Source organism: Centroberyx affinis, unplaced genomic scaffold (genome assembly GCF_046629955.1).
Source record: "Centroberyx affinis isolate AG114_WGS23_722 - 3 ecotype Tasmania unplaced genomic scaffold, CSIRO-AGI_Caff_v1 ptg002953l_1, whole genome shotgun sequence".
NCBI lineage: Eukaryota > Metazoa > Chordata > Actinopteri > Beryciformes > Berycidae > Centroberyx > Centroberyx affinis.
The window spans coordinates 369,740-386,613 of record NW_027281068.1 but is presented as its reverse complement, the minus strand read 5'-3'; the positions used below and the strand labels follow the sequence as shown (position 1 = coordinate 386,613).

General features: G+C 42.9%; 1 protein-coding gene across 1 annotated transcript; it reads right to left on the bottom strand.

The window, feature by feature from the left end:
- Positions 1-28: 28 nt before the first annotated feature.
- On the bottom strand, positions 29-16,837 carry LOC139658705 (ras-specific guanine nucleotide-releasing factor 2-like; the record flags this gene model as incomplete). The annotated part of the gene is made up of 6 exons (XM_071536855.1): positions 16,349-16,837; positions 5,819-5,925; positions 5,005-5,152; positions 1,146-1,235; positions 537-673; positions 29-122 (listed from the first exon to the last, which is right to left on the bottom strand). Coding segments are annotated over exons 1-6 (852 nt in total), but the record flags the coding sequence as incomplete, so codon positions are not given.
- Positions 16,838-16,874: the final 37 nt, after the last annotated feature.

Genomic DNA, 16,874 nt, shown 5'->3' with positions numbered 1-16,874 from the left:
CACACCTGTTGAGGAAGATGCTGCTGACATCGTCGTGGCTGATGGGGGGTTTCTTGGAGCTGGCAGCCATCCTCAGCGGTCTGAGGAAACAGTTGACCAGGATGTAGAGCTGGTGGACGTACCTGCCACCAGACAAACACAACCACACTCAGATGGATCAGCAGGGGAATTACAAAGATGCTCAGGAATCACTGTCTCCACCTGTGAGCTATGGCAGACTCCTTAGCCTTCATAGGAATTCAAAGATTTCTCTATTTAAACACGTATATGATAAAAGATGTTTCATGAAGACATTGCTAACATTTCATTTGTTTTCAAAAATCCATCCTTTTTTACAGACCAGACTAACTCTGTTCAACACATCACAACTTGACTTGGTCTTCATTGACTCCCATCACTAAACAATTGCTAAAATCCTACAAATCAGGCAAGTTTGCAGCATTTGAACGGATGACCCCCCCCCCCCCCCCCCCCCCTACATTTATTTGCAAAACATCATGCATGAAGAACAATCAGTTTAGTAAGTAAGTACACACTCTGTCTCTGCCTCCACCATGTTGAAGACGATCTGGTTCCTCTTCCTCATGCTCTCAGCGTGAGGAGAGCAGATGTAGTCCTGAACGATGATCTTCCACTTCCTCCGACACAGCCAGCCCCGCATGAAGCTCTGCACCTGAACAGATACACACAAGGGAGCATGGATTAGGTGCAAACACACACACGTGCAAGCCCACACATATACAAAACAGACACACAAGAAATCAATAAATAGATAATAAACACAGAACGATAGGCTGCACATACTGTATGTTCACGTGCAAAACCCTCACCCAACACACACACACACATGTACACGCGATAAGGATGCACACACGCACACACACACACGCACACGCACATACACACGCGTGCACACACACACACACACAGAAGCACATAGGCACACCCAACACACACACGTACACAGACAAGGATGCACACACACACACACACACACACGGGCGCGCGCGCGCACACACACAGAAGCACACACACACACAGACACACAACACAGAAGCATATAGGCACACACAGAAGCACACCCAAAGATAACACATTAGCCACAACATTTGCAGCATCTGATATCAGCGGGTAAACTTATTTACCTTTTTGATCTTTTTGATATCCGGGTCTTCTTCTTCTTGGTTCACATGGTACGGGCGCATTCGCTCCTTGGTTTTGTTCAGAGCTACAATCTTTAAAGAGAAATACAGTCACAAACCATTTGACTATAATGTCCTGGTGATAAATGTGCTAAAATGTATTGGAAGTTGTCGATATTTTGGACAAAACAAAAAAAGAATGTTTCCAAAAAAAATGTTGTTATGAGGTACAGTGGTAATTAAGCAGATATAAGTAATGGCAAGGTCAGTTATATTCCTAAAGGGACTGAAAACCATTTGTCTGAATGTGGAACACTGTCATGCAGTGTGTGCTCAGTCCACTGTGGGTGTGTTCACACCAGATTGGCATCAGACTTCCTCGTCATTGACAATTTTGTGCCTTCATTCACACAAACAGAGAGAGACAGAGATGGGGTGGGGGGTGGGGGGGGGTTGTTATCAGCTTGTGACTGGGTAAGCAAATTAAGGCTTACATGTGTTTGAGCTGGACGGTGCACGGATGGGCTGTGGCATCACTGAGATTCATTACAACATTCAGCCAACAAAACGTTTATCTATGGAAACCATAACATCACAACATTAAACAGCAATACCTGTTGAAGACCAGATCTTTCCAATAATGTCAGTTTTTATATCATTTTTACAGCCATGGATTGCTATATTCGGACAGCCAAGTCAGTTTAGCCTTTAGACATTGTGACATTTCCTCTCTGGAGGTAAGAAAAGCCAACCGCCCACCACAAACTTAATGTCACCTCCTAGGTTTGAAAACTGGAGCACATACGAGATATGAAACACCACAAAGAGAAAAGGCCAGGTAGATGCCAGACTATTATTAAATTGTGAAAAAAAAAAGTCTATTTTATTGCAATAAAAAACAAATAATAGATAATAATTCAATTTCCCTTTAAAATATACTGTGAGATGAGGTTATACAGTAAAATAAGTGGTAGAAAATGCATGCCCCTCCCAGAGAAAAACAGCACCAAAGTCAAACATAACTGTTGCTGTACATGATCTACTCTTACCTATATGTTTTACCCTCCGGCCTTTTACAACTGCACTTCATTATAGATGGAGAACAGTATGAAAGATGAAACCAAGGCTGTGTTCGGCCACACAGTTACATCATTATTTCCTTATTCACCAGCCCCATCATGCAAATGGAAGCAAAGAGGAGCTGGTCTGACGATTGTCAGTGACAGTTACAGTGGCTAGTTGGTTTAATTATTCATAATCAGAGAAGAACACACACACATACACACGCATACAAGAAAACAAACAAAAGTGTGTTTTAATGAGATGGATAATTTCCACACTGGTACTCCAACTTTAATCCTTTATTCATGAGGAGCCCCATTACACAGGCAGATGTTCCCTAATGTAAAATGTCTATCGTTAGTGTTTTCATTATCGACAGAGCACACCGCATCACATCCTGGCAATGAGGTATAACCGCTGCATGTAGCTGTGAATGTATTTGCCACACTTGTTGCTCTGAGGGAGATTTACGCTCGACTAAAAGCAGCGTAACTACCTCATCCATCCCAAAGACAGAAATACCTTATACAAGCAAAATGTTTATACAAGCAATTATTGACACAGATGGCCAGAGACCAAATTGGAAATGACAGCGGAGGTGTGATTTAAGGAGATGTTACCAGCCGGCCCATTGAGCAGGCAGCTTCCCCTGGAGCCAACTACTGCGCACACCACAATTCAATTTCTTTCAAGCACCTGTACATTAACACTGAATCTGTAGCGCCTTCTGCCAATCTACGTACAAGGAGAAAGTCCCTGGGAGAGATATGACAGAGCATGTACATTAGAAAATAAACATCTCATTCTTCCCCATAGGCATCGCTTCCCATCCAATACAACAGAGACTGTCAATGATCTGGCAAATCACAGCACATCTCTGATTAGCAATCAAATTTGGGCCAAATAATCACACTGTGAGCAATGAACAGCCATTCTGAAATGGCAAGAATAACTCCTTCTGGAGTCACTTTGATATCACTGTGTGGATGAGCCAATGCACGCACACACACGCACACACTTCATCTAATTTCCATCTGTACGAGCTTAATCTCAGCAGTCTGACAGTGATCACAAGATCAGTGGTAAGCTCACTTATTGTTTACTTCAGAAAAGATTAGGACCATTGATCTAATTACCATAAACCAATCATTACTTGCTGTCAGTGTGTGTGTGTGTGTGTGTGTGTGTGTGTGTGTGTGTGTGTGTGTGTGTGTGTGTGTGTGTGTGTGTGTGTGAGAGTATTGTAATTAGTTCTGATTAACAATGTTGTAGAGGTCAGTTGTGTGTGTGCTTGTGTTTTCATGTGACTGTGTGTGATTGTGTGTGTGTGTGAGAGTGAGTGAGAGTGTCAGCCTGATTTATCACGCTTTGGCGGCTGGACAGAAACGTGGTGCGTTCGATAAGCGTAATGGGCTGGCAGCTGTTTGTAAGGGAGGTGATGGGCTGTCTTTATTGAGCAGTGGGCCTCTCCTCCTACGCTCAGAGGCGACTGACCGCTGTTCTCACCCACTCCTCAGCTGCCATAAACACAGCTGTGAGCAGACACACACACACACTCATGCAGACCTATATAGGTATATACATGCTTTCTCCTTGAATCACTATGAATGATTGATGGCATGAGACTAATCATGGAGTTCTGTGTGTGTGTGTGTGTGTGAGTGTGTGTGCGTGTGTGTGTGTGTGTGTGTGTGTGTGTGTGTGTGAGAGTGAGTGTGTGTGTTATAGTCTCAGACTGTCAAAGCAGAAATTCCAGTTGTATGTATGCATATGTCATTGGCAAAGAGACAAGGGCAGGCTGTGTGAAAGAAAAAGAAAAAAAAAAAAAACGAGAGGCAGAGAGAGAAGCTGAGAGAATACAACAGAGGCATAGAAATGTAGTGGAAAAAGTCATACGGAAGGCCAACAGAAAAATCACTTGGAAGTGATTTTTCCCCTACCCTCTTCAGTAAAGCAAAAGACAAAACAAACGCAGGCAGAGCGATGCCAGGGAGAGGGAGGGGGAAGGAGCAGCATCCTCTTTGTGAGAGGTTTAGTAACTGTGTAGCTGGGAATGTATTTGCCACACTTGTTGCTCCGAGGGACGTTTACTCTCAGATAAAATAACTACATATAGCATAACTACCTCATCCTTCCCAAATAGTGTTATTTTCCCCAAAGACAGAAATACCTGATACAAGCAAAATGTTTATACAAGCAATTATTGACACAGATGGCCAGACACCAAACTGGAAATGACAGCGGAGGTGTGATTTAAGGAGATGTTACCAGCCGGCCCATTGAGCAGGCAGCTTCCCCTGGAGCCAACCGCTGCGCACACCACAATTCAATTTCTTTCAAGCACCTGTACATTAACACTGAATCTGTAGCGCCTTCTGCCAATCTATGTACAAGGAGAAAGTCCCTGGGAGAGATATGACAGAGCATGTACATTAGAAAATAAACACCTCATTCTTCCCCATAGGCATCGCTTCCCATCCAATACAACAGAGACTGTCAATGATCTGGCAAATCACAGCATCTATGATTAGCAATCAAATTTGGGCCAAATAATCACACTGTGAGCAATGAACAGCCCTTCTGCACTGGCAAGAATAACTCCTTCTGGAGTCACTTTGATATGGCAAGAGCCGGAGGCTGCCAGGCGTCTCAAACATGATCTCATTTTGTTTTTTTTAGGAATTATACCAAGATATCACATTTCACAATGATATACTGATGTTTAAAAATGTGACACATGACACAGGATAATGATAAGAAAGGTACATTTGTAACTAATTTGTGTGTGTGTGCGCTGTACCTCTGCTTTGAGCCTCTCGATCTCTGTGTCCTGATCCTCCAGCTGGGTGCGGAGTTGATTGGCAGCCACCTTCTCAGTCTCCACTATCTGCACTAGGTGGATGTATTTCTGCATCAGCACCTCACGCTCAATGATGATGTCAGAGTAACTGAAAATCAAAGAATGGCCGCAAATATAATATGACAGAGGGGCATGAGAGACCAAAAGTTTATCGTGAATAGCTAAATGACACTTTTACGCTGGGAGGACTGGATCATATCACATACGACTGTTATAGAAACAGTATAGACAGTATAGAAGACACCGTCCCTGTGTGCTGTGGGAGAAATTAAGGTATAAAAATTGTGAATTTGTATTAAAATAAGTGCTGCTGGGTGGATCAGGTGCATGACCAATTTAAGAGTGGATCCTAAAGATTCAGAAAAGGTCTTAAGTTGTTAATTTTAATGTTCTTAATGTTCTATGTAGCATGTTTGCCATTAAGCATAACAATCTTTATCCCCTTCTACTCTTAATAAAATAAAACAATTACAAAAAAAGTAAAAAATATAAGTAAAAAAATATACAGTCGGTTTGACAAAATGTTTTATTGTAAGTCGTTTTGGACAAAAGTGTCTGCTAAATGACATAATGTAATGTAATGTAAGCATGGCAACAATTAACTAAAGCTGCCAAGTTTCGTCCTGCAGTTTGATGTGATGTTCTCTCTTCCGTATGAAGGAAGAAAGAGAGAACACACAGATTTGGACTAACAAAACACTTCATATTGTATCCACAGCTAATGCTTTACAGTTTAAAGTAAAGGGCAGTGTACCTGGCCTGCTGGATGACATCCACCCATTCATCGCACTCGCTCTCCTCCTCTGTCCGCAGCTCCAGAGGCTTCTGTCCATCATGACCAAACACAATGAGGAAGTAGTGCTGAAGAGAGGAACAGAAAGAGAGAGAGAGAGAGAAACAATTAACATAACTGGACCTGAGCCTAAACACAAACACACCGGCGACACCACTCTTCGCTTGTGCCAGCAATGTCATTTTACAGCGTGAGATGTTTTTATTTCTTACAGCTAATGAGACATATGGCGCAGATATATGTAAATATTGCTTTCTATTAATGGTGAGGATGTTTGCCTTTCACGCTCTTTTCATTCCATAAAGTTTCACACAAAGAGAGAGAGAGAGAAGGGAAGGGGGAGGGTGGCTGGCTCTGCACAGAAGAGAGAGTTATTTGCTCACTGAAACAAAACATCAAGTCTTGTCTGTGGCTCTCTTCTCCACCAGCCTATTATCATCACCATCAATTAGCCCTCTCTCTCTCTCTCTCTCTCTTTCTCTCTCTCTCTCTCTCTCTCTCTATCTCTCACCTCTCTTCCCCCTCTCTCTTGTTTCCTCTCTGTAGCTCCTATTATTCTGATGAATTTCCCTGAGTATCTGCCTTTAACCTACTTCCCCACACTCACAGCCGACACACACACACAAAGAGCGCACATGCCATCACACGCAAATGTGGACACGCACATGCACATGCAAGCACGTACAGACACACACACACACACACACACTCACACACACACACACACCAGGCATTATGTGAAGCGATAGAGGCTTTTATTCAAATGGTCATGTCCCGGGGCACTGGGTTACCAGAAGAGCTGCTATTCTTAGTCAGGGAAAACAGAGAAGACTGCGCTCTGCATGGACTTTCTCTCCTCCTCCACCTGCTCCTCTCCCTCTCTCTTCATCCACCCACTTCTTTCCTCCTCCCTCTCTCTTTGCACTTCACCTATCCTCCCACTCCGCCTCTTCTGCCCCGCTCAACCACCGTCCTCACTTCTCTTGTTTGTCGAATCCACTCCTCCTCCATCTCCTCATCCCTTCATACTCTCTCTCTCTCTCTCTCTCTCTCTCTCTATCCCAGAGTAGCAGTAAGGATTCAGTGAACCAAACAGAGCCCAGAGGAGAGACGTTTACCCTGCAGGAAGATGGCTGGGCTTCATGGGCTGGGGACAGACCAGACCATTACCAAGGTTACTGGGACAACCCCCCCCCCCACACACACACACACACACACACACACACACTCCGTCCCACCCCTCCTTCCCCTCCATCTCCATCCTCACATCTCAGCTTTTTATGTATCTGTCATTTCGATTCACTGGCTGGCTGCATTTTATTACATCAACAATAATCTGTGCTCTAACGCTCTTTGACAGGGAGAAAGAGACAGAGACAGAGAAAGAGAGAGAGAGAGAGAGAGAGAGAGAGAGAGAGAGGGAAAGAGAGAGATGTTACATAACATTTCTTAACAGAGTACATATTTCTAAATCGTGTCACCACCTAACAAGATAACATTTCCATGGCAACACAATATCTGGCGCTTCTGCCATGTTTTTCTATTTTCTGCCTTTTATTCCTGCCTCGATTCATTTAAGCCTTTTATTTATCCATTCTGCTATTTCAGACACGAAAAGGAAGGATGCATTAAGCACAAAATAGATAGATAGATAATCTGCGACTGCATATTTAATACTGCATATTGGCAAGGTTTATGGAGTTTTACTACATACATCAACAGGCCAGTATGACACACATTTGTATGTCATGTATATTGATTGATAATTCACACAGCTGCTTTCTTCTCATTGTTATATACTACAGAAATATTGATGTATTGATATATTTGTGTAATGGTTCCACCTATTCCATACTGCATACGTATTGATATTACTTTAAGAATGTTACATTGATATATACATATGAACAGTTATATATAGAATATATTAACATTTTTAGTTATGTTTCATATTGTAAATGTTCTGCCCTCATTTCCTCTTTGCCTCAAGTGCTGCTATTTTGCCCACAATAATAATGCTGAAGTCCCTACTTTTCCCCCATACTTCTCATTCACACCTTCTACTTAACGAGTTGAAATTGTCAGTTGCAAATGTTTATATAACCCTAATTTGCTATATTCGTTTATATTCTATTTATTATGTATATATTCTATATTCTATGTTCTATGTATACTATTACTATTTGCTGCTGCAGTGACCCAATTTCCCCGAGGCGATCATTAAAATTTCATATTATCTCATCTTATGTGGTAGATTTTGCTTTGCATTGGGCTTCATGGCATTAAATAGCATCTCTTGCATGGCAACATTGTAGGCTACCATGTCCTCAGCAGTCCTCCATGAATGTAATTTTGGCAGTCATCTGTGGTGGAGGACTTGGTTGCTCAGTGTCTAGTTTTAGAGGATCCTGTGGAGAGTGTGAATGTAGTGAGAGCTCTACACATCTCCAGAGTGCTGCTCCAACTCCCTCTTTCTATAAGCTGTAAACAAGCAGCTCCCCTACTCCACACTACCATTCAGGACTACCGTCTCACTCTCCCTTCAAATCAGCTCAAATGTGCCCTCCATCCCTCAGGGCCTTCACTGTACTGTAAGGAATTTCATTTAGAAAATAAAGACAGAGAGAAAAAGAAAGAGAAACACACACACACACACACACACACACACACAAAGAATCTTTTCACTCTTTCCCATTCTTTCACTCTCTGACTGTGCCCCTAACGACCAATATACCACTCTCCTAAAACTTTTTTTTTTCCTGATCCAAGGAACAATTATAGAAAAATGAGATGGACAAACTGACACCATCACACAAAGGAACGTGTTTCACCACCACCGAGCAAGACACAGGCACAATGAAGGGCAGCACAGATTTATGTTTGAGAAGTAATTTCAGGTCAGTCATTAAAAATCCCCAGCTGTGAGAACAGAGGTGGAAGGAGAAGGGAAGTAGAAGAAGTTGACTAAACCAAAACAATGACTTGCTCTTGCTGTCCAACAAAGGCGAAGTGTTAGGTAATGTAGACCAACCACACACACACACGCACACACACACACACACACATAAACATGCACAATTACACCCTTAAAGGCTCATGTTGGCATGGTGATGAAACACTTTTTTTCTTTAGCGAGGATGAAAGAGTCAGAGACCAAAACTGGAAGTGGTGGTAATAGATTCATTAGACAAATGATGGCCGAGGGATCCCAAAATATTCATCTGTTATAAATATTTAAAAACAGAGAAGATTGAATCACTGCTGAGGTCCACTGATGATTTGGGACTGGAATAGCTACTAATGATGCAGGACTACCGTCTGCTTTAGTATCAGCATGCATCGGCGGCCAAATTGTCTTGTACAGCACTACAGATGGAGCTTGTTTTTTACCCGAATCTCACTCTCAGCCTTTCAGAGCCACTGGCATTTTAGTGCTTTGATCTTGTCTACTTCAATGGGTAGATGGTGGCACTAACACTGAAAGTGTTAAAGGTTTGATTCCCACTGGGGCCACCCATGCTAAATATGCCTGCACTCATGTCAGATCAGATGTTATGAACTCTGTAATGTGTTTTTGCTGTAAACCATCATCCAAAATGGACAAATCTGGTTGTAGGATCCAGAGTAGAAACCAGCTTTCGTCTTGTAACATATTCTTCAGGTCCATATGTACTGATACTCTGTAGGAAAAAATCATTAACCTGCAGCTTTCACACAACGGCTCTACTGGAAGCTGCTAAGCTGCTCTATAATATGTGCCTCCACCTTTGCACTGCCTCACAACGGTGATTCTTGGCTCAGTGAGTCTGATTCCTGCAGGGTGACAATTACCATTACAGAGAAATACAACAAAGAGCACACCAGGTGTGTGTGTGTGTGTGTGTGTGTGTGTGTGTGTGTGTGTGTGTGTGTGTGTGTGTGTGTGGCCATGGAAAAAACTGATATAATCCACAAACTGGTGTGATAAAAATGATCAGCCAACCAGTGAGAGACCGGAAATCATAATAAATAGTATCTAACTGCATATTAATGCATGCACACGCGCATGTATGTGTGTGTGAATATGCATACCATGTTTTTTTCTGTCTACGTGAAAAGAATGGGAGAAAACATAACCAAGCAAAACATACAACAATTGTGTGATTATCAACACAGAGCCCATCTCATACCACCTGTTGTTAGTAATCCGCATGAGGCAACACTCCACAGGAGATTACTATATTCATAATTATATCAAATATCAATTACTTAGGCTTAGAAAGACCAATCATAGGCTATGTAAGAGGAAACAGTATCACTTTGGAAATGAAAAAAGGTGGCAAATGATACCCAGCCAGAACAAGCCACACTAAATATTCTAACATTGTTGCTGTTTAACAAAACAGCTGAGATATTTTGCAGACAAATCCTAAAAGTCGGCTTTCCCTACACACTGAAATTTCATTGATAACAGCTGCACAACACGTTCCATAATATCTGAGAAATTCCATGTTTATGAACACTGCACGAGCCGTTAAAAATATTATTGCCCATTATCAGGGTCAAAACAGAGTTATTGAAATAATAAAAGTCAGCCCATGAGAAGAAGTGTTATAGAGATAAATAGAAGAGGGGTGTGGGTTCACTTTTTCCACCCACTAGTCTTCTGAATCAGGCTTACAATCTGCCTCTCTCCTCTTTATATTCCACTCGTTCCTCTGCTTCTATCGCGTTCCCTCAGGGGCCATAATGTGCTTTTTTGTGCTGAACGCAGCTTCATAAAATGCTCCAAGGATGACAAGAACAAAGAAACAAACCATGGCTGTCGTGTGAAAACCTTGTTTATCCAAAGATGTAACTTTTTACGTTATTTGCAGATTGCTGTAATGCCCCTACATTTTTATATAATTACACTAAAGCTTTTGAATGGATTTTAAGCGGCCAAGTGTCATTAAACATACTTACCATATGCAGAACCAGATGAGCAAAAGTCTTTCAATGAGGCTTCATACAGCTGTGATCAAATACACGATTCTCACTTGAATTGAACGTTTACATGGCCCTCTGCATGCTAAGTATGTTTTGTAACCCTATAAGACCCATTCAAAACACATTCTGCAATATCAGAAATGCAGACAGCAATTTCAGTTGGGAAAATAAGAACACATTTTTTTTAAGTTCCTGAAAATTTGTCATATAAAGCACTCATCCGACAGCAGCAGTGCTTTATGTAACCATCGAATTCAGCTAATGATGTACCAGCTAATGTTGCAATCACTAAATCAACATCCCACATCCTGCTGTCTTTTCATTGCTCTCCATGCTGTTCACTTCCTCCAAAGAACACACTCTCACAACAACGTATGGGGCCACCACACACACATACTGTATACATAATCATATGCGTGCACACAAACACACATTTGCGTACATGCAAACACACTAAAACACAGTTAAAGGTTGTTCCTGCCATAGAACACTCTGATCAGGGATTACCTGTCTGTTTATCTGGAGATTAATCAAATTGTTCCCCTCCTCCACTGTTTACTTACAGCACTGCGCTCCTACTCTACATAAAACTCTCTCCCCCTTTTTTCTCTCTCTCTCACACACACAAACACACAAGGGCTGTGATGTTTAACATACAGCTGTCGTCGAGCCTTATTTTTCCTATTTTTCTTATTTTACATGCTTTCTGCATTGCAGTTGCACTGCTGCTCCATCGCCAATAGAGGAATTGTTGTGAAAATCCTGCATCCTGTCTTCACGCGATATAGACACAGAACAGGGGAACTTCTTCAACGACTCCTACAGCCCTGTAGCACTGGTGTCTAAACATAAATCTGCTTTACTATATCTCTTGAGATTTGCCAATGTGCTGAACCCCATCCTGTGTAACTGATGGTCACCAGCTCTGCACAGATAATTAAAAAAAACACATGAAACTACTTGACAATCAACCTGTTTCCTATTACCATACACTGAAGTTTATTTTGTACATTCTCCTCCTGAAGTGTGTGTGTGTGTGTGTGTGTGTGTGTGTGTGTGTTGGTGTGCTTCCCATTCTCTGTGCTATACCACTCCATATCAGCACCTGTAGCTGGTGACAGGAGGAGCATCTATAATGGATGAGAGCAGCTCCAACAATAACAACAATAACACCGCTGAAGAGTAAAGAAGCTGGATGCCCCCAGAGCTTCTGTCACCAAGGGCCTCCCTGCAAACACAGCTCAGCGCGACGACAGGGGGAGGAGGTGTGTTGAATTATGAATCTTATGTCTACTCAGGTGTGTGTGTTATGTATTATTCTCACCCCTGCTCTACCTAACCCGAGGCAGCATGATGACTGACAAGCCTTATAAGCAATTTTAACCCTGGAAAATGCAGACGAATCAATACGATGCAACACATTCATACTATGTCATCATTTGTTGGACATGCATCCAGGACAAATCATTTCAGTATTATTCCATTATGACTTAATGGTGTCCAGGATATCGACCCTGGTGATAATCCATTGCGTCCAAGCTTTCTTTCACACGCTGAGAATTAGATGCACGAACACTCTCCGCGCACCGGGAGTGTTTACATGAAAGTGAAATTCATCCTCACTGTCATTCACACCTCGATTACTGCAGTATTTCCAACACCAGAGACAGACTCTGTAAACGCAGATGCCAGCTTTCAGTTCTTATCTGACACTAATGAGGTCCATAATGTCTCTAACACTTGGCAGACAACTAAGGGGGAAAATGAAAGGCAGCCTAGGGAGGGAGCGGATCAGAGACGGGGGAATATCAGAAGAATTGGTTTCTTGATGCAGACGATTAGTGTGAGCAGCAGCGAAAAGGCAACGCTCTGAGAGGAGCGTTTAGAGCTACAGGAGCTTCCTAATGACAACTAATTACACACACATACACACACACACACACACACACACACACACACACAGGGAAGTCAATTCTGACACTTCAACTCTAAAGCGTCACCCCGCCTTTCCTTGCAGTGACTCTAATGAGGAAACAGACTGTTAATAAGTACTCCTTTGTGCCTATAGTTGATCAAAAACACACGTCACAAATCAGACATGACTGAAACTTTGATATATCTCTTCCACTCTTCCAGAGTTTCTAATGAAAGTTCTTATTTTATTGTATCAGGTGGCTTGGTGGGTAGAGACTGCCCCGTAACCGGAAGGTCACAGATTCGATCCCAGATTCAACCTCTGTAACATCCAGTCTGTCCGTCCCTGTTGAAGCATCCTTAAACCAAGACACTGAAGCCCTACATGCTGCAGGGAAGAGTTTCGGTCAAATGTGCATCCGTGTCTCAGAGGGATATGAAGTGTCGCTTATTTAACTAATTCATAATTAAACTGTAACCAAAGTGTTTAAACACAAAATCTGGTAATGAAGATGTACAGTCCTATCTGCTGTACATCTTATCTATAGCTCATGGACCCTGAAGAATTGTGCTGCTCACCAGGATCAATACCGCTGGAGATGCTTAAACAGGGGGAAGGGATAGTTTGATAATCATGCACAGATGAATCTGCGGGCCTATTAGCGCACACACACACACACACACACACGCACACACACACACACACACACACACAGCTGATGCAAATCCGCAGTCGCTGTGGAAACCATTCAGACCAGTGTGAATGCTCTCCAAATTATTTGAAGGGTTTGTGTCTATCTCTGTTTGAGTACAAGAGAGCAGAGAGAGAGAGAGAGAGAGAGAGAGAGAGAGAGAGAGAGAGAGAGAGAGAGAGAGAGAGAGGCTCTGTGTTATCTGTGTGGGTGCATTGTGGCTCACTGTGGGGGTGTGATACTGCAGGTTGCTGGCAGACTCACTCTACTGCACAGGGAAACAGTGAGGAGCAAGAGAGGCTGATGGAAGTGGGCCTTCTCTCGCTCACTTCTTTCTCCTGTGCGCTCACTTTATGCTACCAAACCTTTGCACGAGAAATCAGTCCCAGGAGCTGATTGCGCTCTGGAATTCTCCTTGATTGATACTTGATCACGACACACACGCGCACACACAGCCTCACAAGTAAGCCCAACTGTCATTGTTACATTGTGGTTTATTCTTCCTGTGCCCATGGCCATCTATTTACACAATTACATGTTAACACACAAGGTTTCAGCTGAGAGCAGATTAAAAATAACCCTAATTAAACATCACAGCTGTAGCGTGAGAGAGAGACAGAAAGAGAGAGAGAGACAGGCAGTGAGAGAGAGAGTGTGAGTGAGTATAAAAGAGAGGATAAATAAGACATCATAGATGCTATGGCCAAGCTCAGTAACATCCATGGAGAGAGAGAGAGGGAGAGGGAGAGAGGGTTACATTACATTAGTGGTTGGAACAATGATTAAGATAGATTTGTCGTTCATTCATTCATCATCATCATCATCATTAATGAGAAATCTGTTATTGTATAACAGTGGTAAAGTCATGCTCTTAATTCCAATGAATAGTAAAAAGTAATAAGTCTCAACTATAGCCACATCATGGCATGTGTATCTTTTCTGCTTTATGGACTGCTGGTTGGAAACCACAAAGTAGACCATCTCCATGGTTTCCTACAGCGTCGTCTCCATTTGCGTAGATGTGGGGAGGACTGTCTTGACACATATACATCTTAAAGGATGGATATCAATAAGTAGGTGGGAATCTGTGGAAATTAATAGTGATGTGGATTCTCCTGGATGATAGGTGACAGCGGTCTACTTCTCTTCAACTCTTCTTCCCTCCATATAATTAATTGTGCATCCATTTCTCACTGTCTGCTCCCTCCTTTCTCCCACACTATAACAATGCCATCCTGTATAGGGTCATTAGGAAGTGGTGGGTTGAAGAAGGGAGAGACATATACACACAGGGACGTAGTGCACCCAAGGGGGGGCACAAATTCACACAAACATGTCCACAACGCAAATCAATAGCGAACACATTGGCGCTATAGTTGCATTTTCCTATACAGCTGACTCTGCTGGAGCCAACGTGTTTGTGGAAGGAACGAAAAATGTGGAAGGGGAAGGATGGTCTATGATCTATTACAGATCAATTGGGATCTTCATAACTAAATATTACAAATAAAGAGCAACACAAAAAAAATCCTTGTTTATTTTATATCCAAGAGATGTTAGCTATCAAGTATCTGAAGGGACATGTGCCCCCTAAACCTGAATGGGCATGATGCTTGTACACACACACACACACACACAGACAGGAGTGCACACATGATGAGGCCAGATGGTGTAATCGGTTTTCTCTGTGTTTACGTTTATGAAGTAGGAGTAAGGCTCTTGACTCTCATCCTAAGGTTGATACTAAGCAATTTCTTTGGTCAGTGTAAATGTGTAACACACAAATGTTTCCTAGCAACAAGATCTACCCTGATAATTAAAGCAACAATGCTGAGCCAACTTCCTAAGGCACAGTTGCCAAACAGAATCGCCCAAAATGTTGCCCTGTGTGTCACTGTTGTTAGTCACGAGTCCTTGTATACATCAGCCTGTTGCTGCATTTCTGTATATTTGCCTCCAACACTCAGGCTCACAATCAATATGTGAAGCATTATCAGTGACGTAGATCTGGAAAGGAATTTAGCTTTCAACCTTGTGATTCATTTACGTAAGGTCTATAAGACAGTTCATTATAATTGTATTGCCTTTGTGATGAAAATGTGATGCACTATTGTGCTCACATTCAACAGGTTACTTGCATGTGTGTGCATGTACACACATTTGCACACACACACACACACACACATACAGGTGCATTAATCAGCTACAAATTGGACTGTAGACAGCCTGCAAATGTCTTGACCTGAGAGAGAAACACAATTACAAATTGCTTGGAGGGGAGAGGGTAAGAGAGGAATAAACTGAAATGATCGGAGTGAATAGACTATTGAAAAGTGAGAACATGACATTCTTTGATTTGGAACAAGACATGCTGTGTGAAAGCTCTCCCATCAGCTTTTTCCATGTCTCCATCCCCATCGTTAAGGGAGGGTTACCTCCTTTGGAGAGGATGCACTTGCAGCTGTTGTCACTGTGGTGCTCATTGAAACTGTAGAAATCAGGGTGGCTCGGCTGCTACAGCAGATACTGGAGGCTGATGTTGCGTATGGTCTCTTACTTGCTCATTTTCAGGGACGTCAATTGGGTTTGGGAAGAGCCTAAGTGAGTCCAAATTGTAATGGAGAGTTAAGATCGAGCAGAAATTGCCAGAAATCTATTTGGAAGCCATATGCCAAAAGAATCACATCAGAGAAGCATTCGGGATTTAAGTTCCCTCTGCTATGTGCATCTGTGCAAAGCAGTTTGGCAAGCCAAGTAAAATAATTGTCACGTTCACCAAATAACCAGGCATCGCTCCGATTTGTCCCCCGACATTAAGTTTTGGGACGTTATGGTGGTAAATGACATTAGCTGCGGGGACTCGGTGCGCCGCGGGGTTAGGTGGACTGACGCCCCCCGCTCTCTTCAAATCTCTCACCTGTTTCTCCAGCGCCTCCTTCCCTGTGGTGGACATCTTGGGCGCCGGCGCGCGCTCGCAGGTGCATCCTTCCAACAGGTAAATCCCGGCAGGTCGCGCGCTCTGTTCGTTCTCGAAGTAGAACAGCACATTCTGGTAGAGGGCGAAGAACTTCTCGTGCCATCGGCTGTTCTCCGCGGTCTTCTTGCTCAGGTAGCCGCGCTTGGTCCCCTCCTTCCGCGCGACCACAGACAGAAACAGTGCGTGCCCTTCGTTGTAACGGACACTCTTCTGCATTTTGTTTAACGGGTTCGAATAAAGAAGAATAAAACAACCGGAGTTGCGTTCTTTCACGGGGAGCCCATGTTCGCCAGGGGTTGCGTCTAAACTTTCCCTTCACGAGACGCGCGGCTCAGCGGCGCCGTGGCGCACGGAAAAGTTGCCCCGCTGCTGGAAGCGCTTCTTCAGAGGAACTCATAGTAAATATGTCCGAGTCCAACAAACACTAAAACAAATGCATGTTACTCAAAAAAAAGACGGTTCCATA